This window comes from Diceros bicornis, chromosome 3 (assembly GCF_020826845.1).
Source record: "Diceros bicornis minor isolate mBicDic1 chromosome 3, mDicBic1.mat.cur, whole genome shotgun sequence".
Taxonomy (NCBI): domain Eukaryota; kingdom Metazoa; phylum Chordata; class Mammalia; order Perissodactyla; family Rhinocerotidae; genus Diceros; species Diceros bicornis.
The window spans coordinates 85,778,643-85,804,417 of record NC_080742.1 but is presented as its reverse complement, the minus strand read 5'-3'; the positions used below and the strand labels follow the sequence as shown (position 1 = coordinate 85,804,417).

The window sequence follows — 25,775 nt, the reverse complement described above, 5'->3', positions numbered from 1 at the left end:
CCTGTGAAGTCAGATGTGTTGAAGACTAAAATAAAAACTTCATGATTCATTTGAAGCACTACTGCCTGGCTTTGCAGCTGTGAGATAAAAAGTTCCTCCATGCACATGCTTTATTGATTCCTGCCAAGTTGACGATGAATAGAGCTTACCCTTAGCACTGTCATGGAATCTAAGTTTGATTTCCTTACCTCAAGCTGTGTTTTCTTTTTTGGTGCTTTTTTTTTTTTTTTCTGAGAGAAGATGACCTCACTTTACATTCCAGACACTTAGTGTCCCTCTATTTGCTACACTTCCTCCCCTAACCCAGAGGCAGATGGGTCCTGTGTCACTGGGTTGGGTATATTAGCTGATTTTAATATTTGAACCAAAAGATATGCACAAAAACTAATAATTTAACCTGAAGATTGCAGTCTGAAATTCATAAGTCAATTAGAACACATTTATTGAGAGTCTTCAGTGAGTCAAGTTCTTGGTCAAAGACATCTCTAACTGTGGACTGAAAGGCTTTGTCCCTTTCTGAAGGACCATAAGGAACAGCATGAAGGTAGAGGAGGGCTGTTCTGAAATTCTGCCAGTATGGTCTTGATGATGAATCTTGGTTCGTATTTTTAGTTGAGTTTGAGTGGAGGGGATAATCTATGTTCTTCTCCCATATGAAAGAACATGGCAGGGTCAGAGAAAGGAGAGGAGATGTTTTATTTTACTTTATTTATAGCACATATGCCACAATTTAATGTCCTGTTATATTATAACATTTCTCCCTCTTTCCCAAGTACGCTCTTATCAAAGTTCTTGTTTTACATTCTGGACACACACCAATGCATGCTGTTAACATTTATGAAGTACCTGGCAAAAAACTGGATTTAACTGAGGTGGAGCTTCTTCCTTGATGGAGTCCTGAGAGCACTCAGATACAACCTGAGCATGTTGAATTGTGTTCAGGAAGAATGTTCCTCTCCTGGAGTTCCCCTTTATTCCAGGACAATTATTTAATAGACTCTTAAACCATGGTAGAGTATGGAATATATTTATACCAGTGTTTACATAATTAAAGTAATTAAATATATAAACAAATAGATAAATAAAATCAAAGAGGAACATGCATGGACCAACGATGAGAGTGTGTTATGAATCAGGGACCCAAAAAAGTTAGTTTAATGTTCACAATGTCCCAAACAATCCTCTGATCTAAAGTAGCAGAACCCCATATGAAATGCAAGATTCTTTTAAGTGAGTAGGCCCCCAGCGTGGCAGGTTGTTAGGCTCAGGGCCTTACAATTGCTGTAAGCCTCTAGCCTATTAGGTCTCTTGTCAGCTCTCTGAGGATTGCAGCTGGGTGGGGCTGGCCTCAGGCACAAGAGCACCCAATCGTTTCAGGCTTTGGAAGGTGGGACAAACCTCCTATGTGGGTCTTTGAGAAGCACAAGTCTTAGAAGTCTTCTGCAGCTGACAAGCCCTGCCACCCACAGGTCCACACACACAGTCAACACAGTCCTGCCCCGTGTGAGCGCCCCGACCTCCCCAAGTGGACCCAGTCTCTCCATGGCGGGAGCCCCACACACTCCACCACCGCCCCACGCTCTCCACCCGCTCCTTGTGCACGCCCTGCCCCGCTCAAGTCTGCTCAGTTGCCAGGCTACAGAGAATCCAGTCACCAATCTTGCAGGCCCACAAGTTGCCTGCGGGCTTGTTGTTGGGTGGGGCCAGTCTCTAGGGTGGGCTGCCTGCCCTGGCTGAGCTGGATTAAATCGGTGCTCTAGCGGGTGGGGCAGACCCTGGGCTAGCAGGCCTCAGGGAGAACTCCAATGGCGTCTGTGTCAGCACGTCCACACCAGGCCACAACAATGGCCGCCGCCAATGTCCCAGTCCCTGGAGAGGTCTCACCCCTCACCGAGATGCACTCAGGGCCTATTAGGTGAGTCTCTTGTCACCACAGCACTGTGCACCTTTCTTTCTGGTGATTTTAGGTTGCTTTCTGAAACGGGTGAGTTTGCGCGCGGGCCCTTTAAGAGCCGGTTTTAGTTTCTTTGTGAACCGGGTTTTCTGGGGGTGCTCCCCAGTGTTTTAGTAGCAGGCGCAGTCAGATATTATGCCACTCGTCTCGATTGTGCTGGGTCCACAATATGCCCACAGCGGGGGCGCTCCCGGCTCAGGGCCCCGCGCCTCCAGGGAGGCTGCGTACCTGTGAGCTGGTCCCGGCGGCCGTGAAGCTGGCGGCTTGTGAAGGCGGCGTTTTTCCTCTCCAGAAGGGAGTTTCTGCCTCTTCCACCTCAGTTAGGATTGTCCGTTGTTGCAGGAGTTCCTCTTATGCAGTTTTACGTTCTGTCTCGGGTAATTTTTCCACGAGTAGTTGTAAATTGGCTGTGTCCACGGGAGGAGGTGAGTTCCGAGTCTGCTTACGCCGCCATCTTGACTCCCCCTCCAGCCTGAAATGCAAGAGAGTTTACGTTGTTTAGATAGGAAACATACATTAAATCCTTTCTCTGCCCCTTGGGTGACATTAGTCTGGTCACTTGATTTCTTTCAGCCTCAGTGTTCTCGTCTGTAGATGGGGACAGTTGTGGCCTCTCCCTAAGGAGAACTTCATGGATGTTGTTAGGATCAAATGTGGCAGTAAGTGTGAAAGTTCTTTGTCAACTGTGCAGCCTGCAGATTTATTTATTAAGAAATAGAGGAGGGGGCCAGCCTGCTGACGTAGTGGTTAAGTTCACATACTCCGCTTCAGGGTCCCAGGGTTCTCTGGTTCGGATCCTGGGCGCGGACCTACACACTGCTCATCGAGCCATGCTGAGGCAGCCTCCCACATGGAGCAACTAGAAGGATGTACAACTATGACATACAACTATCTGCTGGGGCTTTGGGGACAGAAAAAGAAAAAAGGAGGAAGATTGGCAACAGATGTTAGCTCAGGGCCAATCTTCCTCAAGAAAAGCAAAAGAAATAGAGTAATTGATGAATTCATGAATCCATCACACATTTGTTGGGTACCTGGTTTGTTCTAGAACCTGTGTTAGTTCCTTAGGACTCTGAGGTGAGGAAGATATGGTTTCTGCCTTCAAGAAGCTTAGAATGCAGTGGGCAGAAAAGAATCAACAGCTAAAATACAGGTGGTAAAACTAGAAGTACAAAGTCACTGGAGTGCAAGGAAGGACACTCCAACCCTACTTGATGTTGGAAATAGTTATCAGAAAATGCTTTTAAAAAGAAGCATCCTGCTCGAGCCGAAGCTTGACTAGAATGTATTATTTTCTGATTCCCATAGAGAGATATATACTCTAATATTTCATTAAAATGGTATTTTTGGCTGGTGGTGGGAGGCTGCAGTACACAGTGGGGGAAGAGTAAGTAGGAACTAAGTCCTTTATTCCTCCCTCTCCTCTGATATGGGCACCCTGTCCTGGTGGCCTGTTGAAATCATGGCATGGCGGGAAACACTCTGGGGATGCTTAACAATGGAGGGAAAACCAAAAGCCTTGTCTGAAGACACTCCATCGGAGGGCTTATTTAGAGATCTGATGTGTAAGGAGTTATAAGACGTGACTCTGAAAAACACTGTAATTGTGGGCTAATATTGCTGTTACAGAAGCCAAACAGTGAGCAACCCTACAATTCCTTACTGCAATCATGTAAACCATTTTTCTCAGAAGAGAGGAAGAAGCAGATTGTTAAAAACATTTCAGTGACTTTTTTTGCTAAGACTTGCCCTTGCTTCAAAATTTGTGGCTTTTCCTGACAAATGTGCTTTTCACCAGTTTCATTTATGTCACTTTAGTTTGCCCATCTGTTCAAGGAGCTAAACCAGTTGTGTATAAAGTGTGAAACCAGTCCTCTGGCTTGACCTATCTCTGCTGTTCCCTTTATCCCGCCCCCTGTCTGCTTCCCTATGGAAAAGCAACATGACTGCTTATCTCCCTCTGTCAGCCCACTCTTCTGGACTAAATATATTAAAATGATCAATCTTTACTTATTCACTGTTACTATTTATTGAGCACTGACTTGGCTTGGAGCCTCTTAAGAGTCTCCCAAATGAGGAGGAGGGTGAAAGAATTTAAAAAATAAAATAAACAAGGGAAGAACTCCACGTCTTTGCCTTTGGTGAGGTGGAGGGCCCCAATGGCGCTAAGCGATGCTTCTGGTAGAACAGGGGCAGAGCAGGGCTAACAAGAGTCACCTTGTTCCCCATCCCACCCCTCTTGACTCTCAGTTGAAATTCTCTTTCCATAGCCCCTTGGCTCAGAAGGATGACGGTCATCTCAAAGGCCTATAGTACTGTGACCCCCTGACTTATATGTCACCTCTCTTCTCATTTCACTAGTGAGCAAAGAGATATTGTTCATGGTGTGTCTGGAGTTGCAGGTCAAGTCAGGGTGAACCTGGAATTAGGATACTAGTCTCCGAGTTTCTACTTATTGTGGAATCCTGAAGAGCCCTGTCCTGACTCTATTATACGTGCCAAAATCATCTGAAGGAGCACAATTGTTTCCTAAATATACTTTTGCAAAGGGCTTTGAGGAGCGACCTGCTTGTGGGGTGCTGAGACACAGGTGACCACTGATGGAGTGAGCGTAGATGAGAGGGACCTATGCATTTTGGCCAGGCGTATACTGTTGCAGGAGTCAGTTTTTATGCTTTGGGTACACGAACTTAATAATTTCCTTCAAGTATTCCTTTTTCATATTCTAATTGTTCTGCTTAGTTATATATACTATCTCTCTCTTATTTTTAGTCTGTTCTTCAAAGTCCAAAAAATTCTCTCCTGCTGTGATTTACTCAAATGTTTATTATGATTTATAGGATTCTCTGCCCCACACAGTCTCATTTGTGTGATGACTCTTGGCCAACATTTCTCTTACCTGTGCACAGGCCTTTCCCTCCGTGCATGTCAGGGACAGAACCCTTCATGCTGGTGTGTGGGGAGTAGCCAGTCAGTCTTCAGTGTGGTGCCTCAGTCTTCTATTGACAACAGCAGACAGTGGGCTCCACCCAGTGTGGAAATAGCTATTTCCTATGGAGATTTCCTCTCTCGCTTTGTGCCAGTCCATGCTCATCTTTTCAATCGAACTAATTCCATTTATTCTATTCACATTTTGCTTTGATTCTTCACAATACCTCGACCCATAGTGCATTGTCTTACAAGCCTTAGAACCAAATTAGTGTTTTTTGGTTGACTTTCTTATTCTAGGTCCTCAGTTAGATTTCAGGCTCCTTGAAGGGAGGGACAATGTCTTCTGTTTTTTCTTCTTTACAGTGGAGAGCACAGCATCATAGGCCTAGTAATAGTCTGGTTACTGATGTCAGGTAGCTAATTGATTACAGCTTTTTTGCTCAATCAGTGAGAAGGGGACATTTCATTGGGATTCTACAGGCATTCAAATAATCTCCAGTTCCTGAAAGGCTTCGTAGACATGAATCAAAAGCCTGCTTGAAAAATAAATGGATTTCTGCTATTTGATTCTTTGGTAACTCGTGTTCAATTTCCTTGCTAATACAGTGCATCACGTTGAGTCTTAAAGCACGCACTGTTTGAGTTTCCCATTCATCCCAGTGGTATCTTCTCTTTGCCGTCACGGTGACAGCCTGCAGGGGCTGCTCCCTCTGACACTGTGCCATGCATGCCAGCCAAGCCAGTTTGGGGGAGAACAGCGAAATTGCTAGAAAGGGAGTAATGCTCAAAGAAGGAAAAAATATTCTCGTTTCCTGGGCTGGAATCCAAGTTTCCAGTTTAGAGTGAGTTAGCCCATTTAGAAATGTGTCTGTTGTGCAGATAATATGTGTCTTCTCTTAAATGTCACATGCCTTTCCTACAATGGAGACTTAATTTGGACTTAGAAATTTCTTCCCTGTTTTGAATAGAATAGTAGACAGCACAGGAGGTGGGTCTCCATTCTGTCTCGACTGTTTTATAATTTGTTTTTGCCCATTATACTGCCTAAAACAACTCTCAAAGCAATGGTGGAAAAACCACCACGGTCTTTCTTAAAGGGGACGTTGGTTTTAAACCTTGATTTCAATTTATTTTTTCCTCCCTCATTGGAAAATTTCCTCCAATCATGAGGGCTATAGAAAACAGAGCCTCAACACAAACCAAGCCAGATCCTAAATCCAAACCACCTTTCCTTCCCTCTAGTTGACAATGCTAAGAAAAGAAATGATTTCTCCTAGGCAGGTAAAAATCTAACACAGTTAGTACACTGCCTCACTGTTTGGTTCGAGGACAAGATTAGGGAAACAGAGTCTTCATGCAGGATTGGTTCGAACTGGGTTATGAAACTAGGTCATCTTATCTTTAGAAACCTTGAATGAAAAGCCAGGAGGAGGCAGGTGTGTGTGTGCTTGCGTGTGCACGCACGTGCACATGTTCTCATTTTAATCTTGTTTCCGATGGCAAGTCCTAGCAGACCTGAGCCTTCTTTACAAGCTTCAGGCCTTAGCTCTTTTACCTTCAGATTTGGGTGTCATCACAATAGTGACTCCCACCCCAACATTTTTCCCTACTCCCATCCCCTTTTAAAAAAACAGCAAGTCAGGTGAATCAAGGTATCAGATTGCTGAGCAGAGCATGAGGAATTAACCAACTATAAATCAGTGAAGGTCTTGGCCCTGGTCAGCCATGTTAATACTGGGACAGATCTAGCATGATTTCATGCACCCTCAGTATCATTTATTTTCCAAAATTGTGAGAATCTTAAATTAAATCACATTGGCTGTTGGGGGAAATCATAGACTCCTACAATTTCACAGGTCAGTGAGAAGTGTCTAGGTTTAAACTTCTGCCTTTGAGGAAATGATTATCTAAACTAACACTGTCCAACAGAAATATAGGCAAGTCATAAGTAAATTCTAAATTTCCTAGTGGCCACATTAAAAAAAGCAAAAAGAAATAGGTAAAATTAATTTTAGCACCATATTTTATTGAACCAAATATATCAAAAATATTACTATTTCAACATGTAATCAATATAAAAACTAGTAGTGAGATGGTTTACGTTCTTTTTTCATGCTAAGTCTTCAAAATCTGCTGTGAATTTTACACTGATGTACATCTCAATTAATACTAATGACATTTCAGGTGCTCAAAAGCCATATGCTTATTAGACAGCACAGATCTGAACCCTCCAAGATAGATTTACCTATTATTATCTGGAAGATTTTCAGAGGGAGACAGTCCAGATATATATTTTTTTGCTTTCAGAATTTAGAAGGACATTTACAAAAGATACAGAGTTGTAATTTTTTTTATTGTTTCAAAACATTTTTATAAGCAAATATCTTCATTTGTGTAGATTATTTGCTTCTGGTGTTCGTGCATTCCATCAGTAGTGTTATTCAGTCTATAACACTCACCCCACTCCCCTCAACTTTTATCTTTCTACCTATAACCATTACTAGGATTTCAGTAGAACTCAATAGCAAGGAATCATATCTATCTACCTAGGTGAATCTCTACTCTTAGATAACTAGATCCATCTATATACAGATTGATGTATGTAAATATATGTATATCTATAGAGAATTGTCCCAGCACTCAACAAATACAGAAGAAATGTTATCTTCATTTAGAAAGGGGAGAGCTATTTTTTCTGTCTGGCACAGATGGGATACTCTGAGATGGTATTTCAAGATGAGTGTGTAGAGAAGAGAGAAAGAGGTTCCTGGGTGGGGAGAATGGAATAAACAAATATGTGGCACAAACAAAGGAAAATATGGCTATATTTAGAGACAAGAGTAAGATGTATGAAGGTGGATAAGGGAGGTTAAGGATAGACAGATTGGTGCCATTAACGGAAGGTCTAGTATGTGTGATTAAATTTGGATTTCATTTGATAAATAATGGTGAATCATTTAAGCATCCTGAGCAAGAGAGAGGCATACTCATAGCTATGTTTTAAGGGAATTAATTTTGCAGCAGTGTAAAATATCAGAAAGAATGTCAGAATTAGAGTTCAGAGCAGAAGAAACCAGGACTCAATAGAGATTAGACATACTGTGCGGTATATGGTAAGTAATTTGGGGGTAGATGTAGATAATAAAAGGAAATCCAGACAAAAATATGAGTAAAGAGAAGAGCCCTGTATTAGTTGGGATAGACTAGGCTCAGTAAGTAAAATACTCAAACATGTAATGGCTCTATACAAGAGAAGTTTATTTCTCACTTGTGTAGCAGACCAAGGCTGTTCCAGGTAGGTTGAGTGGGGGGTCGGCCTTGTTCCACACAGTTATTCAGTGACCCAGACAGATAGTTGCTCTTACATCTTTATCAGATGGCTTCTAAAATCAACCCAAAGGTTGACTTTCCAGGTATCCCGTATGAGAAAAGAACATGGAGGAAATGCACGTGGGGGGTTTTAAATGGCAAAGTCTGAAAATAGTATATGTCACTCCTGCTCGTGTTCCATTGGTTAGAACTTGGTCACATGACCACATCTAATTGCAAGGGAGGCTGGGTAATAAGGTCTAGCTGTATGTTCAGGAAGAAGAGAAAAATGATTTTGGTGAATGGCTAGCAGTCTTGACTACAAAGACCAAGGAGATAAACTTGGATAATGCCAACATCTCTGGATTAGGAGGGAGGAAGGAAAACTGCAGAGTAATTGCAGCAATAATAACTGTATTGAAGACCTATTAACTTCTTATTGTATGCAAGGCATTGAAATTTATGCATTTTCACATTTTAAACATCACTATGATCCTGTGATGGAAGTACAATTATTGTTACAATTATAGTAGAGAGTAAACTGAAATTTAAGGAAGTTAGAGAGGCCCTAGGTCATACACTTGGTAAATAACAAGTCTGTCTGACTGCAAAACTCATGTTTATTAATTTTGAGCTAGAAAAGGATTTATCAAAAATGTAAGAAGAAAACCACAATAGTTCATTTGTCTACTCCATTCTTGTGCGAATGCCACCCGGCTGGATGTCTTTATGCAGAATTTAAGAGTCCTCAAGACCACCCTTACTTCTGACATCAGTTGCAGGTTCAGAAATCCCCAAGACCGCACTTATGTTCAATAATTTACTAGAAGGACTCATAGAATTTACTCAATGCTGTTATACTCACATGTATGGCCTATTACAGTGAAAGAATACATATTCAAATCAACTAAGGGAAGATGTGCCTGAATTCAAGAGAGTTCAACACATGGAGGTTCCAGTTGTTCTCTCCCACTGGAGTCCAAGGTAGTGCTAACTTTTCCCAGCAGCCATGTATGGCATATTGCTAACTGAGGAAGCTCATCTAAACCTTGGTGTCCAGAGTTTTAATTGGGGCTTGGTCATGTAGACGTGGTTGACTCACCGCATGGTTGACCTTAGGTTCTAGCCCCTCTAGAGGCTGAGCTGATATCATACAGCTCTAAGCCCCACCATAAATCATTACTATCTTAGACTATCTGGCAGAGCCCAAGGCCCCCAGTTAAACAGAAATACTCATATCAGGACATTCCAAGCACTTAGAGAGATTATCTTTTTGGAGCTGAGGACAAAGGCCATACCTCTCTTTGGCAAGGTTACTTCTTTATTATGTACTTCATTAGGCATCAGACAAGACAGATGTGCAAAAGGATGAAGCATGCAAAAAATGTAGTCTTGTAAAAGGTATGCTTCATTTTTTTCTTGCATGACTTGTTTTTGTTTAAAGAACTTTTCTTCTTTTTGTGATTTTAAGAGACTTCCATGTCTCTATTAGGCATCCATGCTTACTTCTCCCAGTTGGACTCCAAACTAACGGACAGAAAAAAATGATTATCCCTTTCTACTCCTTGGAGTTGCATATAACAAAAATGTGCATTCATTCATTTATTCATTGATTCTTAGTCTTTCATCTTTACAGTTCCCCAAATTTATTTATCATCTACTATTTACTAGACACTAAGTTAAGTGCTGGACATTCAGTATTCTCATGGAGCTTAGGATCTAGTATAAGAGGGAAACATTAATCAAATAATGATGCCAATGAATGAATAATTGCCAACTGAGATAAACGATGGGAAGGGAACATGGTTTTATGAGAGAAACTAACAAAATAACTTGACTTAGATTTTGGGGTCAGTGATGGCTTCTTTGAGGAAGTAACACTTGATCTGATGACCAAAAGGTGAATAGAAATTAACCATATAGAGTCAGAAAGGAGAGGAATAAGCCATTTGGATATAGTAAACAGAATGTGCAGGGGCTGGCCCCGTGGCTTAGCGGTTAAGTGCGCGTGCTCCGCTCCTGGCGGCCCGGGTTCGGATCCTGGGTGCGCACCGATGCACCGCTTGTCAGGCCATGCTGAGGCAGCGTCCCACATACAGCAACTAGAAGGATGTGCAGCTATGACATACAACTATCTACTGGGGCTTTGGGGAGAAAAAGGGAAAAAAGAAGGAGGAAGATTGGCAATAGATGTTAGCTTAGGGCTGGTCTTCCTCAGCAAAAAAGAGGAGGATGGGCATGGATGTTAGCTCAGGGCTGATCTTCCTCACACACAAAAAAAGAAAGAATGTGCAGTGAATGGTCTTTGCTGTGGGGACATTTGAACAGAGACCTGAATGAAATGAAGGATGCATAATGCAGGTATCTCGTGTAAGCAATTTTTAGTTAAGGGAGCAGCAAATTCAATGGAACTGGGGTGAGAGCTTCCTTAGCCTGCCTAAGAAATAGCAAGGAGACCAGTGTGACTGCAAGTCAGTGACTGAGAGGGAGTGTGATAGAAAACAAGGTAAACGGGACAGGAAATGAGATTGCAGAGAGACAGGAAAAGAAGTCTGAGAGGGACCCAGGCCCTGGATAAGTGAGGACTTTGCACTCTTCCAAGTCCATGGATAGCCATTGAAGAGTTTTGAGCTGATCAGTGACTTGATCGGATTTACATCTTAAAGCAATTACTTTGGTTGCTTCGTGGAGAACAGACCATGGGGAGGCAAGAGTGGAGCAGGGACACCACTTGGGGAGCTCTTGGGATATTCCAAGCCAAAGATGATGGAGGATCAGGTGGTAACAGTAAAAGTGTTGAAAAGTAGTTGAGTTTCATATACATTTTGAAACTAGAGTCAAGAACATTAGCTAATGGATAGGCATGGGAAAGAGAGACCTAGAATGACCTCAAAGTTTTCAGCAAATATTTGCAGCTGTAAGAATGGAAATACCATTTCCTGAAAATTCAGGGAGAAGATTAGAGTAAGAGCAGATTTAGAGAGTAAGAGTTCAGTTTTGAGAATGTAAAATTTTGAGGTGCTTATTAGATCTTTAAGTGGAGATGTTGAGAGGGCTGTTTTTTATGAGTTTGAAGTTCAAAGAAGAGATTCATATTGGATGAATAATTTGGGAGGCAACAATTAATTGATGGAATCTAAAGTCATGAGAACTGAATGCAGTAACCCAAAGACTGAAGGTAGATGGAGAAGAGTAAAGATATGAGTATTGAGCTGTGGAACGCTCCAATATTTAGAGTTTGGAAACACAGGAAAGATCTAGCAAAGGAGACTGGGACAGAGTGGCCATTGAGGTACAAGAAAAACAAAAAGAGCATAGTGTTTCTGGAAAGAAAGTGTCCTTAGAAGAAGGGACAAATCTGTGTCAAAAACTGTTGATTAAGATGAAGACTGAGAATTGGCCATTGGATTTAGCTATGTGAAGTCACTGATGATCTTGACAAAAGTAGTTATAGTGGACCGGGCAGAAGAAAGTCTGATGGAATTGTGTTCAAGAAATAATGGAGTAGAAAGGAAGCAGAGACAGCAAATAAGGAAAACTCTTTCTTGGATTTTTCCAGTAAAGGGAAGCAATGTGTAGAAGAATCTGCAAGGGGATGTGTGGGTCAAGAAATCAAACTACTGATATATTGTAATTTTTTCAGCCCTTCTTTTTATACAGAGTTGTGATCATAATATACAGTTAATTTTGAATTTTATTTTATTCATTTCACTTTACATCATATAGTTTTTCATATGGCTAATCTTCATATTGGTACTTCTTGATGACTTTATAATATTCCATTTCATGTATTATCCTACTTTTTGTAACCATTCTTCTCCATTGGGCATTTGTGATGGTTCCAATTTTTTTGTTATTAGATGGTAGAAATAAACCTTTTAATGTATATAGTTTTTTCTTCCACTAAGATTATTTCCTTAGGGTACATTCCCCAAAGTGAGATTACCAGATAAATGTATGAACATTTTAATTTATTCTATTGCTTCTTTAAAGGCTTGTGTGAGTTTGTTTCCTTTTCCATTAACTTCAGGAACTATCTTGTTAACTTGAAGTCTACTCACTATGTGTCTGTGGTTTCATGTCTCTTTCCTTAAAACCCCTCTGGGTTACCTTATGCCACATCTGTCTTCCTCTCTCACCTTCTCCTTCTCTATTGATTGTACAAGGACAGAGAAGTATCAAGTCTAATAGGTCTTCAATCATAGACAAGTTCTAGAATCTATTATCTGCCAATCTTGAAGAGGTAGGGTAGGGTCTACTGTATTATTGGGTCTCAGACTCTGCTGCACATTAGAGTCACCTTAGAACTTTGAAAACTCCTGATATCCAGCTTTCACTTACTATTAGCTAAAGCAGACTGTCTGGGGATGGTACCTAGGTATTCTTAAAAACTCACCAGGGTGTTTTAATGAACAGTCAGATTTGAGAACCAGTGTGTTAGAACCACTGTGGCAGGAGGGCTCTTTTTCTTTCCCTCTTCTCTTAAAAAAAAGTTCAGTCTTTCTAATCAGATCCCAACTCAAGAGTGAGGGTAGCTAATCCTAGTGGTCCTGCCTGAATATGAGGCAAAGTTTATTAGCAAGCCTCTGAGTGCTTGTGGAGAGTATGCTGTATGCAGGGAGCAAGCAGCCCCTGGCCTGGGTGAACCCTACCAGCCCAGTGAGTTAGTGATGTGCTTGCAAACCTCTGAGTCCCTGGGTCTTGCCTCCTCCTGCTTACCTTACTTTGACCTACCAGGACTTAATTTCTGGCCTGCCTAGATTGGTATTACCAATGGTTTTTGACATTTTCCTTACTGCAACATTTTATACTTCACTTTATAGAAGAGTTGGCAGGATTTTTCCTGTGTTTAGATTTCCTTAGTATTTATTTTTGAAATATTGTCCTCGTCCATCACTATCTGAAAACTTTTGGGTCCAAACTTACAGCTGTTCTTCTCTTGCTTCTGTTGTTTTTCCACAAGGTTGACTGTGAGGTGAAGCCCATTTTTCCATTCACTTCCATGAAAAAAATTGAACATAACTTCCTATAGGGAAAAATGACCAAAAGAGACAAATAAGTTTTCATGAAAAGATGGTCACCTTTTGACGTAGTGATGACTCTCATCAGCATTGCTTTCCTTTTTGGAATGGTTTTGAGGCGCTCTGAGATGTGTAGGGCATGTCCCCACCTCAGGGTCTCCTTGTTCATTGTTCCTGATCCCTCAAAATCTACATAACTTGTGAATTTCTCCTGCTTCTTCACATCTCACATCACTCTTCTAAGAGGTGGTGTCACCTTTCTTGGATTGTGAAGCATCTATAACCTTTAATTATTCTTGTCTGAAAATAGTTGAGCCTATAGGTTCTGAAAGGGAAGAATTGTATTTGAATCTGAAGAAATACATTTATTTTAAGAAATGGATGATACTTGGCATTTTTTTCCAGCTTCCCTTTGGTGTATATTTCTGCTTCTCTGTGCTAAGCTTTGGGATTCAGAGGGCTGTCATGTGGACATTTCTGGAGTGGGTTATAATAAAGGTGACACATATAAGATGGACTTCTAAATTGCTTGATTATTCTATAAAAGTCCTTATTGAAGTCATGCCCTGTATTAGTCTGCTCAGGCTGCTGTAACAAAATACCGTAACTGGGTGGCTTAAACAACAAGAATTTATTTCTCACGGTACTAGAGGCTGGGAAGTCCAAGATCAAGGTGCCCATAGATTCGGTTCCTAGTGAGAATCCACTTCCTGGCTTGTAGATGGCTACCTTCTTGCTGTGTCCTCACATGGTCTTTCCTTGGTGTGTGCGTGGAGAGAGAGAGAGAGAGAGAGAGAGAGAGAGAGAGCCCTCTCGTGTCTCTTCTTATAAGGGCACTAATCTCAATCACCAGGGCCCTACCCTCATGACCTACTTACCTCCCACAGGCCTCATCTTTAAACACTATCACATTGGGGATTAGGGCTTCAACATATGAAGTTTGAGGGGACACAATTCAGTCTATATTATCCACCATGGAAAATACTTATATGCCCATATACTTATGATGAGCAAAATAAAAACAAGAGCAATTTCCTGTAAGACCTGTGGACTTAGTCACTTTCCTTTATGGTTAACCCAATACAATGCTTCCCTTAATAGCTCAGGGCCCTTTTTAAGCAAATGAGCAAAATGTACAATTAATATATAAATCTTTCCTGTTTCTAAGGTAGTGTGCCATAAGAAGGAATGTGGAATCCTATTCATCATCCTGTTTAAAAAAAAAGCATTGCACTCCCGCCCCAATGAAACTTTGCCCATTTCTGGACATGGGATTGTTGCACTTCGTATCATACGTCATGGCAGCTCTGTTTGCAATCAGAAGGGTGTGAATATTTTTAGAAGCAGGGAAATCATTCAATCTGAAAAATTTTAAATTAAATGGGTAAAGGCCCTACTATTAGTAAAATATTTAAATTAGTAGAAATTTATTATGCTTTGAGTACACAGTGACTTAAACTAAGTTTTGAGAAGCCTCTGGCTTATAAGTATAATTTACCCATTACTGATATGAATGTGTTTTCAAACAGTCTATACTTAAAATACTTTAATACTACTATCATCTTTCTTAATTTACTAAGTAAAAGCAACTTTCAATAGAATTTTGCTCTCCATTGTCATGGAATCTGCAGTGTTGGTCTAGATAAGTAAGACCTTACATCGAACAATTTAAGGATTTTTTTCCCTCATTCATTTAATATATATTCCACAGATTACCACATTCATGGATAAAGCATCTATAGACCTAATGTCTATTTTATTTATGGCTCAAATAAGCTTTTCCAAACACCTTTTTCTGTTTCTAGGATTTTGATAGCACCAACTCCAGTAGTATTTTCAGGGGTAAAATGAGAAGTGTTTCAACTCCTTGGGTTCACTAAATTTCTTGCATCTAAAATCAAAATTTGAGATCTCCCTCCTTTGTGCCTGAAAAGAAAACTGAAGTCAGGTGGGTCTTTTCCTTCCAGGAGAATGCCGTGAACGGAGAGCACCTGTGGCTGGAGACCAACGTCTCAGGAGACCTGTGCTACTTGGGAGAGGAGAACTGCCAAGTCAGATTTGCAGTGAGTGTGCTCCTTGACCTCTGACCTCTGTGCTTTCTGGGGGAAGGCCTCTGAGTTGAGTCTGAAGGCAGTGGGGTTCACTGTGACTGAGTTTCCAAAAAGAGGTTTGAAAGAGCCTGTTTCTTGTGAGACAGTTGACAGGCGGAGTTTATCAAGTTAACATGGCTTTCAGGGGGTCAGTTTGAATGGTTTTAGGGTTTGACTATGCAGGCCAACCCTTGGTATAATGTGCTACTTTATGATCATAGCCAGGGTTGGTTTTTTTTCTTTTGATGAAGATTAGCCCTGAGCTACCAGCCATTGCCAATCCTCCTCACCTTGCAGAGGAACATTGGCCCTGGGCCAACATCCATGCCCATCTTCCTCTATTGTATATGTGGGACGCCTGCCACAGCACAGCTTGACAAGCAGTGCGCAGGTCTGCACCCGGGATCCGAACCTGCAAACCCCGGGCCACTGAAGCGGAGTGCAGAACTTAACTGCTATGGCGCCGGGCCAGCCCCCAGCGTTGGTTTTTGTTTGTGTGTGGGGTGTGGGGGAGAGGATGTGCATGGAGGAAGGGTCTCTGTGGGAGCAGGCAACTCGTTTGTAGGGGAGTGTGTATGGTGGAGGGCATTCCTGGTGGGTGAAGGTGGGGATGGGCTGGAAGACCTGTCTGGTGGTGAGTGTAGGCTAGCAAATAATTCAGACTAAGTTCTGGAGGATAAAATTCTAGAAACTATATTAACAATCAACAGTCAAGTACACTGGAGTATCCCTTGCTTTTTAAAATTTACTTTGTGTTTGTAGTTAGAACAATCTGTTTAAATGTTAAAATTCTCTTTATGTTCTGTGAAAAGAGCATGGTTGCCAGGCAGTAAGTTTTGAGGAACTAAAATTTTTGTGTTGAGAAGGTGAACTTAAAATTTTTGTGTAGTTTAAAATTATAGGTCTGAAAAGAGAGTAATGGGAAACTTAGTAAAGAAGAAAGAAAAGATGTATGCCCTCTTATTTGGCGAAATGGGCATCATAATTTACATAATCAATTTTTTTTTTTCTTTTTCATTATGTTTGTTTATTGTGTGAGAGAAAGATTTGGGGCAAAATGTAGGACCTTGGAATTGAATACGTTTCTATTAAAAACTAGTAAGGAAGAAATTGAGTTTCCACCAAAGCTTATAGAAGAATATAGCCCCTAAGGATTTTTATCAGGCTGCGTGGACTCATGAAGCTGGGAACCAAGACCTTTAAAATGGCATTAGCTGTTTTGACGTCTAGTTTATAGGTTTTGTTTGGAAGACTTTATGAGAGCTTTGAAGGACCAGGGTTTGTTTGAGTAAAGTTGGGAACAGTTAAATGACAGTGAAAGGCCCAGCTGCCCAGACTCTCCATTTCAAGTCAGAAAACCTGAATTTGAATCTCAATGGTACCCCTCACTGTGTGTCATTGAGAACTCATGACCTTTGCGTCTTGGCTACTTTTTAGGTAGAAAAAGAGAGTAGGATTAAATTATTTTTAATTTTGCCTCCAACTCAGATCTGTACTTAATTATTTGCATTTCTTTTAATCTGGTTGTAAATTCAGTTGATTTAAATATCATTTCAACTTTATGCATATGTATTTTTAATTAAAGTATAATTGCATGGGATTTGATTAAATTAACCAAAACTAAAAGAGGTTCAGCTGTTTGGACTAAAATACCATAAATAATGAATTAACATTAGGATCTTAGTTAATTGCATAAACATTGGTCTCGGGATATCAGATGATACAAAATGGAAAAAATGAAAGCCAATCTTACTTGTGTATATACTTTTGAACTATTATCTACTGATACTCCTGCCAGCTGATGGACTGTAATTTGTTATGGAGTTCTGCCTTATTTCCAAATTACTCCCTTTGATCCTTTTCTGGTGCTCTTCTAGGGTCAGCCACATATTACCTCTTTTGGCAAATATATGAACAGATACTCCAGATCCTCCTTAGACCATGTATCAGTAAATAGCATTGCTATCCACTAGCTGATTACAACTTGGACACTGTTATCTCTATGCCAGGAAAAACAACAAAGAATAAAGGAAATTTTAGGTAGAAGTAAGGAAGTAATAGAGTTGTGAAAATCACCAGTGTTCTTCTGAACCTTCCTCATAATTTCATCCCAAATACTTGGCTCTATTAACTCACTTTACCAAATGTCTGGAAGATGAAGTGCTGTCCTCCAAAAAGTGTTGATTAAATGAAGAAATAAATCAGTGAGGAAGTTGAAGATCTAACAGTGTTTCCTCGTTATAAGTTCCTGAAGTCTCAGTCTCTTTACTTATAAGGTGGGGGAAGTGTTGTTTTGAGGATTCAATGAGATAATGCCTAGAAAGGACTTGCCACAGCAACTGATATAATAAATTAAAAGGGGAAAAAAAAACCCAGAAAGGACAGGAGGAGACAGTTCACAAAAGAACTACCAATGGCCAATGTATAAGTGAAAAAAATAGATAAAGTCAACCAAATTAAAACAACTATGGGGAGTCAACGTTTGTGCCTATTAGCAAGGATTTACAAAACCATAGTCCTTACTGCCGGTTAGGTGAGGCTGAAATGGGGCCTCTTGTTGTCAGCTGGCGGGAATATGAGTTGATAGACTTCACAAAATTGTCAGCATGTGGTAAAAGCAGTAGAAATCTAGCGCTCTCTCCCCCTCCCGTGGGCATCACATTTTGGGAAGGACATTGGCAAGCAGGAGGAGACCCAGAGGAATGTGTCCAAGTTGGTTTGGGGTAGGGAACTTTGCAGTAGAAGGAAGACTTAAATAACCTGGGCTATGAAAGATTATTAAAGATGTAAGGGAGAGAGAGTGGACCCATCCCTCAGTGTTTGAAGAGCTGCCTTGAAGACCAAGGAAGGGTCTTGCTCTCCGTTGTTAGGAAGGTAGAACTAAGTTATACTTATAGAATCCACTGATTCTAACAGAGGATCTTATGCTCTGGTATAACAAACATCACCTGGAAAACCTGTTAACAATGCAGATTACTGTTTCTCTCCTTGCTCCAAATGCTGATTCAGTATGCCTGGCGTTAGACTTGGGAATCTGTGATTTTAACAAGCGCCTGAAATAATTATGGTGCAGATGGTCCGTAAACTTAACTTTGAGAAATACTGTATTTTAAGGAAGATCTTTAACAACCAGAGCTGTCCAGCAAGGGAACAAGGTGCCTGGAGAGATGTGCTCAAAGGATGTGTTTGCAAATAAGTTGGATGGCCGTCTTTCAAGGATGCTGTAGAGGGGGGTGCGCATGTGCTTTGAGTAAGAGGTTAGGCAAGGAAATCTCCAAGAGAGCCGCCAGTTTAAATGTTCTATTTGCAGCTTTCTTAGAATTGAACAACAGTTTTATAAGAAAAAAGCATACATACATAGATTATGTATTATGTTCTCATTTCTTTTAATGAACCACCTTTGAAGAAAGCCGACCTGTTGGGTTTGGGACCAAATTACCAGAACCAGATACTACCTGCGGGCTTCTAAACAAAGTGCAGCAGAGCGCTTGGAGGAGGAGTGAATCCATCACTGAAGACGTGCCTTTCACTGCTTACCCTATTTTAGCAAAGCAAATGTCACAAGTAGAAGTTAAGAGAAGGGAGAAATCAGTGTGGGTTGAGGTAGACAGAGGCGGCTTCATGGAAATGGGGCTTCAGCGCAGTTTTGAAAGATGGGTAAGATTTACATAAGTGGAGTTGAGGAAGGAGTACATTTCAGGCAGGGAGAGGAACATGAGCAAACTCAGAGGCAGGAACAAACTTTGTACAAGGGAGGAGGCAATCATGAGACAAGCATGAGCGCATCAAAGAGCATGCGTTAGGTAAGAAGGGAAAGAAGGACGGATGGTGGTGTGTGCATGTCCATGTTTTCTGAACCAAAACTTGGATTGCATGTTATAAATGCCTGTGTGCTTATGAAGCATGGCCATATAATATATTGTCGAAACCAAGACAGTTTTGAGGGTAAAAGTGGCTGCTGTTAATAATGGTGCTGTAATATTAAGGGCAAACCAGACTGCATCAGGGAAACTGTCACCCTAGTTTATGGGGACATTGCAATAGTCTATTTAAAACCAAAGCATTCTTGCAAATCTAAGACCTTCTGCTGCCATCTGGATTGATATTTAGGGGCTGATATTGAAAGGCATTGAAAGCAAGGCAGTCACATTACAGGACTGTTGTAGGAGAGTTTGCTCCAAAGCCTCAGGGCTAAACCAGATGACCTTAAAATCCTTCCTCTTCTATGTTTCTCTAGTGGCAACATTTCATACTGTAGAATGTCTGAGAGCAGACATTTAATGGGATTAAAGATGTTCCCAAATCAGTGAAAGTCCCCAAATTAGTAACTGTTTCTTTTTCTGGTCTAGAGAGTAGAAAGGGATGCAAAAGTTATGAAATTGGAGCAGAAGGATCGCTGTTTCCCAACCTGATTATGGGGGGAGGGGAAAAAGTGAAATAAAATTCCAACTAGGACCACTCTTGTGTGGTGATATTTGTTTAGGTGGGCATTTCTTCATTCGTTTATTCTGTAAGTGTTTATGGGCTGAGTGCCCAGTACCAGAAACTTCACAGTGTTGAGAGTGACAGTTAATTGTTAAGTGACAACCTCACAGCTTAGTGGGTACACTCTGTAAAAAACACTCTCATGCTTTGTTGATAGGATATACAAAGATGTTCAGCCAAATATTCGTTCTCAAAGAAGCTCATGCCTCTGCTAATAATCCATAGAGCACATACCAGTGCACACCTCTTTTTATACTTAAAAGACACTTGCCTACGTTGATATGTAGATGTACACCACAACTGCCTAGATACGTGTAGACACAGAGAGGCAACATGGGTAGTAGGCAGGAAATGGACTTCGTGTGAGACTGACCTGGGTTTGAAAACCCACTGTTCCATCTCTGTACTGAGTGAACTTTGGACATATCATTTCATCTCTTTATGCCTCCATTTCCTGATTTAAAGTATTGTTATTAAGATCAATCTCAGTGATTCTTATTTCTGGATGAGCATTGTAGTCACTTATTAAGCTTTACTTTTTAATTTTATTCTTTAAAATGGTTAGTTCCCAGCCTGAATCTACCACATCAGAATCTCTGATGAGTGGGACTGGGTGTGCTTATGTTAAAAAAAAACACAATGCGGGGCCGGCCCCACGGCGTAGCGGTTAAGAGCGCTGGCGGCCCGGGTTCGGATCCCTGGCGTGCACCGAGGCACCACTTGTTAGGCCATGCTGTGGCGGTGTCCCATATAAAGTGGAGGAAGATGGGCACAGATGTTAGCCCAAGGCCAGTCTTCCTCAGCAAAAAGAGGAGGATTGGCATGGATGTTAGCTCAGGGCTGATCTTCCTCACAAAAAAAAAAAAAAACACAACTCTATAGACGATTCTATGTGCTGTCACATAGAGTGGGTAGAGAGCCATTGATCTACTTCATAAAGAGTGTCAGGACCAAATGAAGTGGCCTGGTCCTCACATCTGGTACATTGTAGCTGTTATGGTTTAATTGCATTCCCCAAAAAGATATGGTGAAGTCCTAACCCCTGTTACCTCAGGATGTGACCTTGTTTGGAAATAGGGTTGTTGCAGGTGTAATTAGTTAAAATGAGGTCACACTGGAGTAGGGTGGGCTCTCATCCAATATGACAAGTGTCCTTATAAGAAGAGGAGAGGACATACAATGATACACAGGGAAGAAAGCCACGTAATGACGGAGGCAGAGATGGGAGTGATGCAGCTACAAGCCAACGACTGGCAAAGATTGCAGCCTATGGTCAGAAGCTAAGCAAGAGGCCTGGGTCAGCTCTCCCTCAGAGCCCTCAGAAGGGTACCAACCCTCTTGACACCTTGATTTCAGATTTCTAGCCTCCAGGGCTGTGAGAGAGTGCATATTTTTGTTATTTTAAGCTACCAGTTTGTGGCACTTTGTTAGGCAGCCCTAGGGAATGAATACAGCAGCCATTCTGTAAGGTGAGTTACCTTATCTGGCCACACAGATACCTCCACAAGGCTCACAGGCGCGCACACGTAGAGGTACATTTAAGTCAGTCTTGAAAAGAGGACCATGGTTGAGAGGTATGTGGATAAGTGAGCAGACAGGCAGGTAGGTGCCGGAAGCTGAGAGCGCGAGGAGGAGCATAGGTACATGGTTAGGTGGGTGAGAGTATGTAGGTTGGGTAAGAGAAGAAGGAGCTGTCAGACTTCAGAATGCTGTTACCAGATCTATCGTCTCTATTTTTAAATGTGCTTATGTCGCCTTCTTTTTGTGGGAAGGCTAATGGGCACTGTTTAGCTTTTGTTATTGTTTTGTTCATGTGTTCTGCGCAAACCCTTTCCTCGTGGGTAAGATTTGGTGAAAATGGCCAACCCCACCTGTCACACCTGACCTTCATTCCAAGGTATCTCCCAATATCTCTTGCAGCTTAATAAATATTGTTTTATTGAGCAAATGAATGAATTGCATTGGGGAGGCCATGTGATAGGGGGCTGAGGGGGAGTGGAGAGTGAGGAACCACACAGATATGGAGACAAATAGATCTGGATAAAAATCCTGGCTTTGCCCTGCTTCTGAGTCACGGGTTCCTCTGTAAAATGGTGATGATTATGTCTACCTCTCAGAATTGGTAGAAGGATTAAATTTGTTGACAGATGTTAATATCCTCCTTCCTTCTCTCTTGTTCCTGCTTCTGTTTCAGTGTCACTACATTGAATGAGCCAATTGGTACTTTGGTTGAACTTTGGTTTCCACAGGGCCTATGTTTGAGATTATTCTGTCAGACCCCAGCACTAAGACTCCTATGCTTCCACCTATCGTTGTGCTGCTGTGTGCAATGTCCATAGTCTCCTAGGTCATAGGTGGGACCAACTGAGTGTGACAAATCAAAGTACCTGTTCTGGAAAACATCTCACAGGCTGAGTCTTCTTATTGGTGGGTCAGAAGCCTCATCGTTGTAATCAAGTGTCACAGCATCTGATCACCAAGATGCTGGCCATGTCCTTGGGTTCTTGGGAGAAACTTGTAAGAAGAGTACAAGGGCAGGAGCTCTCTGCCTTACTGGAAGGAAACTTTCAGCTTTTTGTTGTTTAAAAAAAGAAAGATCCTAGGGGCCGGCCCCGTGGCGTAGTGGTTAAGTGCACACGCTCCGCTGCTGGCGGCCCGGGTTCGGATCCTGGGTGCACACCGATGCACCTCTTGTCAGGCTATGCTGTGGCGGCATCCCATATAAAGTGGAGGAAGATCGGCACGGATGTTAGCTCAGGACCGGTCTTCCTCAGCAAAAAAGAGGAGGATTGGCATGGATGTTAGCTCAGGGCTGATCTTCCTTACAAAAAAAAAAAAGAAGAAGGATCCTGACCCTGGTGACACCCTGTCTGTGTCACCTCTGGAAGATGGGTGCAGCGGATGGCAGCTTGTGCAGGTACTGCTTCCCGCACATCTGTGTGTGGTGGGTGAGAAGGGGAGAGAGTCAGTGCCCAGTGTGCATTGCTGGAGACTTTCTGCCCATCTGCGCCTTCGGGTCTGGCAGGTGTACGCCACAGAGCACCAACCTTGGCCTTGAGCCTCAGCGTGCCCCGAGACTGCCTGCTTGCTGCTCCTGTCCTGTCAGCCTCCCATGCTGGTTGTCCAGCACAGCAGACTGACGATCTGCACCTCCAGATGGCGGCTTGGCTGAGTGGGGTGTGGGCTGTCAGAGGGAACCGTGAGTGTGGCAATAAAGCCCAGGAGGCTACGCCAGCTTTCTAGCTGGCCTAGAGTTGTTTGGGTGCCAGCCTGAAGACGCCATCTCCGGTGAGCTGCCAAGGCTGCTCTCTGCCAGAGGCCCCTCCGCCCATTAGGATATTGAGGAGCTAATGAATCAAGATGACTCAGGGAGAGCATCGCCATCAACAAAAATAGTTTTGAAAAAGCATTTGCATAGACAGACTTTCAGCTCCTGATGCCCTAGTCAGTGGATGTGAGTGGAGGAAGGGAGTGGGGTGTTCCTGTGGGTACAAGTGATGTTGTCCTGTATGTGTCTGGCCAGATGGTGCAGCATTTCCATGAGATCATCCAAATGCACACTTAGAACTGTATTTGGCACAGGGCAAATCCTTAGCGTTAGCCATTGTTACCATTACAACTATCGTTGTTGTATAGCTTTGCACCACATAACGACGTTTCGGTCAATGACAGACCTCATATATGATGGTGGTCCCCTAAGATTAGTACTATATAGCCTAGGAGTGTAATAGGCTATATCATCTAGGTTTGTGTAAGTACACTCTGTGATGTTCACGCAGTGACGAAATCGCCTAACAATTCATCTCAGAACGTATCCCTGTCGTTAAGTGACACATGACTGTAATTGTAATTATTTAGCATAGGGTCCATATATTTGCGGAGAATATAATACTGGTCCTGCCCACTTCATGCAGTAGAGATAGTGACAGGATTTGGAGCCTAGGAGCTTTAGGATTCCGTCACTCCCTCCTAGGTGGCCCTGGATCAATAGTACCATTGTCTGTTTGCACAGTCCACTTTTTTCTTGAACCAAATAGTTCTGGAGAGCAGTAAACTCATATAACAATATGAAGTATTGTTCATTACAAGAGGCTTGTGTTCAAATAAGTTTAGCGAACAGTGAACACCTTTAATATACAAATATGTATTATGAAGCTCTAAGAAGGGCAAAAGGTTTACAGGATTTTGTATTTTTTCCTCAGAAGAAGGGATGATTGTTGAACCCATTATTTTTCCCACAGAACACCTATTGGTATCTTGTGGGATCTCAGTATTCTGTGGACAACTATTTGAGAAATGCTCACTCAATGCAGTTCTCCTAGGACTTGTCAATGTTGATCAATAACAACAACCCTCTGCAGTGGTCGTTGGAGGCAGTTTACTTCCACTTAAAGGTAAAAGGAAGAAAAGTCAGAGAGGCTTAATCACTATGCAGAGCCTCATAAGTTTTCTGTGTCTTTGTGTAATTCTCTTGCCTTTATAAACTGTCATTAAGCTATGTGTGTGTGTCTTATTTTTTTGTTAGAATTTGAGCCTCTGAGAATAATTGTCATCTCTTCTGCAATGATAATTTTCGACTGAGGCTGTGTTTGTGGGTTTGTATTTGGGTATATGTTTGTGTGGAGCAGTTCTGTTGTTATTTAATATTGGTACAGTCCTGTTACTTGATAAAAATAGTTTGCATCTGATTCAGCATAGGGTTTGCATACCACCTTGGCAATGCCCAGGTGTATAGAGATACTTTCCCTTCTTCCAGTGTTTCTCAGTGCCAGGAACACAGAATAACAGATTTTAACCAATATTCTTGTTGCTCAGAGGCCCCAATCTTGGCTGAAGCAGTGTTCACATTAGCAGTTACTCAAAACTGCCATGAACCCCCAAGTTCACATTGTCTCTGTTTTTTAGGAACTTGTTGTTGTTGTTGTTGTTACCTATCTCATATACCTGGCACATACAGATTCAGAAGGTAATGCCTTAAAAACAGAAGGAAATGGAAAAGCCTGCTTTGATATTTTCATTGGAGGAGGTGTGTGGGCTTTGAAATCAAATGATCTGACTTTGAAGCCAGGCTCTGAGATTTTCTAGTCATGTGACAATGGTCATCGTTGTTTGTTTTATTTTTTGTTGAGGAAGATTAGCCCTGAGCTAACATCTGTTGCCAATCCTCCTCTTTTTGCTGAGGAAGATTGGCCCTGGGCCAACATCCGTGCCCACCTTCCTCTACTTTATATGTGGGATGCCTGCCACAGCATGGCTCGATAAGCAGTGCACAGGTCCGTGCCTGGGATCCAAACCCGTGAACCCCGGGCCGCCAAAAAAGCAGAGCACAAGAACTTAACCACTATGCCACTGGGCTGCCCCTTAATCTCTTTAAATCTCAATTTCACATCTGTAAAATGTGGATAATATCTGCTGCTTATGGTTGTTGTGAAACTTAAATGGGATAATGCATATATAGCAATTAACAGCATGGCGAGTCACAAACGCTCAATAAAAATTAGTTACTATAGTCATTTCTCTTTGAGTGAAAGTGGTTCCAGTGGCTTGTCAGAAACGGACACCCGAAAGGCAATGCCAGAATACTAACTCCGGAGGGCCTTGTAATCATCACCTCTCTCTCACTGAATTAGAGAAAGGATGGGGTGAAACAACTAGCCCAGCTGACAGTCTGTCCTTGACTCTGTGCTCCGTCTCCATTCTGTTGATCTTTTATAACACATATCACTTTCTGTCATTAAAAAATATATCACTCACTTACCTGTCTGCCTGTCTCCACCATTAGAACATAAGCTCCATTTAGCTGGGGTATTCTGTCTGTCTTGTGCTCTCCTGGATCCTCAGCACTGAGAACAGTGACTGCGCTGAGTAGTTATCCTGCCATTTTTCATGGAATAAATGAATGAGTTCAATGATGTGATTGTTGAGAGAGACACATACACACACAGACACCTGTCACCAGATCAACCCTGCCATTTAAGTATCGTT

The 25,775-nt window shown here is 41.9% G+C and overlaps 1 protein-coding gene across 8 annotated transcripts in view; it reads left to right on the top strand.

Moving 5' to 3' along the window:
* DGKI (diacylglycerol kinase iota) overlaps positions 1–25,775 on the top strand; it is a 309,867-nt gene that overhangs the window by 35,247 nt on the left and 248,845 nt on the right. For all 8 annotated transcript variants that reach the window (XM_058530901.1, XM_058530951.1, XM_058530892.1 and 5 more), the window contains exon 3: positions 15,183–15,278. In XM_058530901.1, coding sequence (XP_058386884.1) covers positions 15,183–15,278 — 96 coding nt within the window. The remainder of the gene's footprint in view (positions 1–15,182; positions 15,279–25,775) is intronic.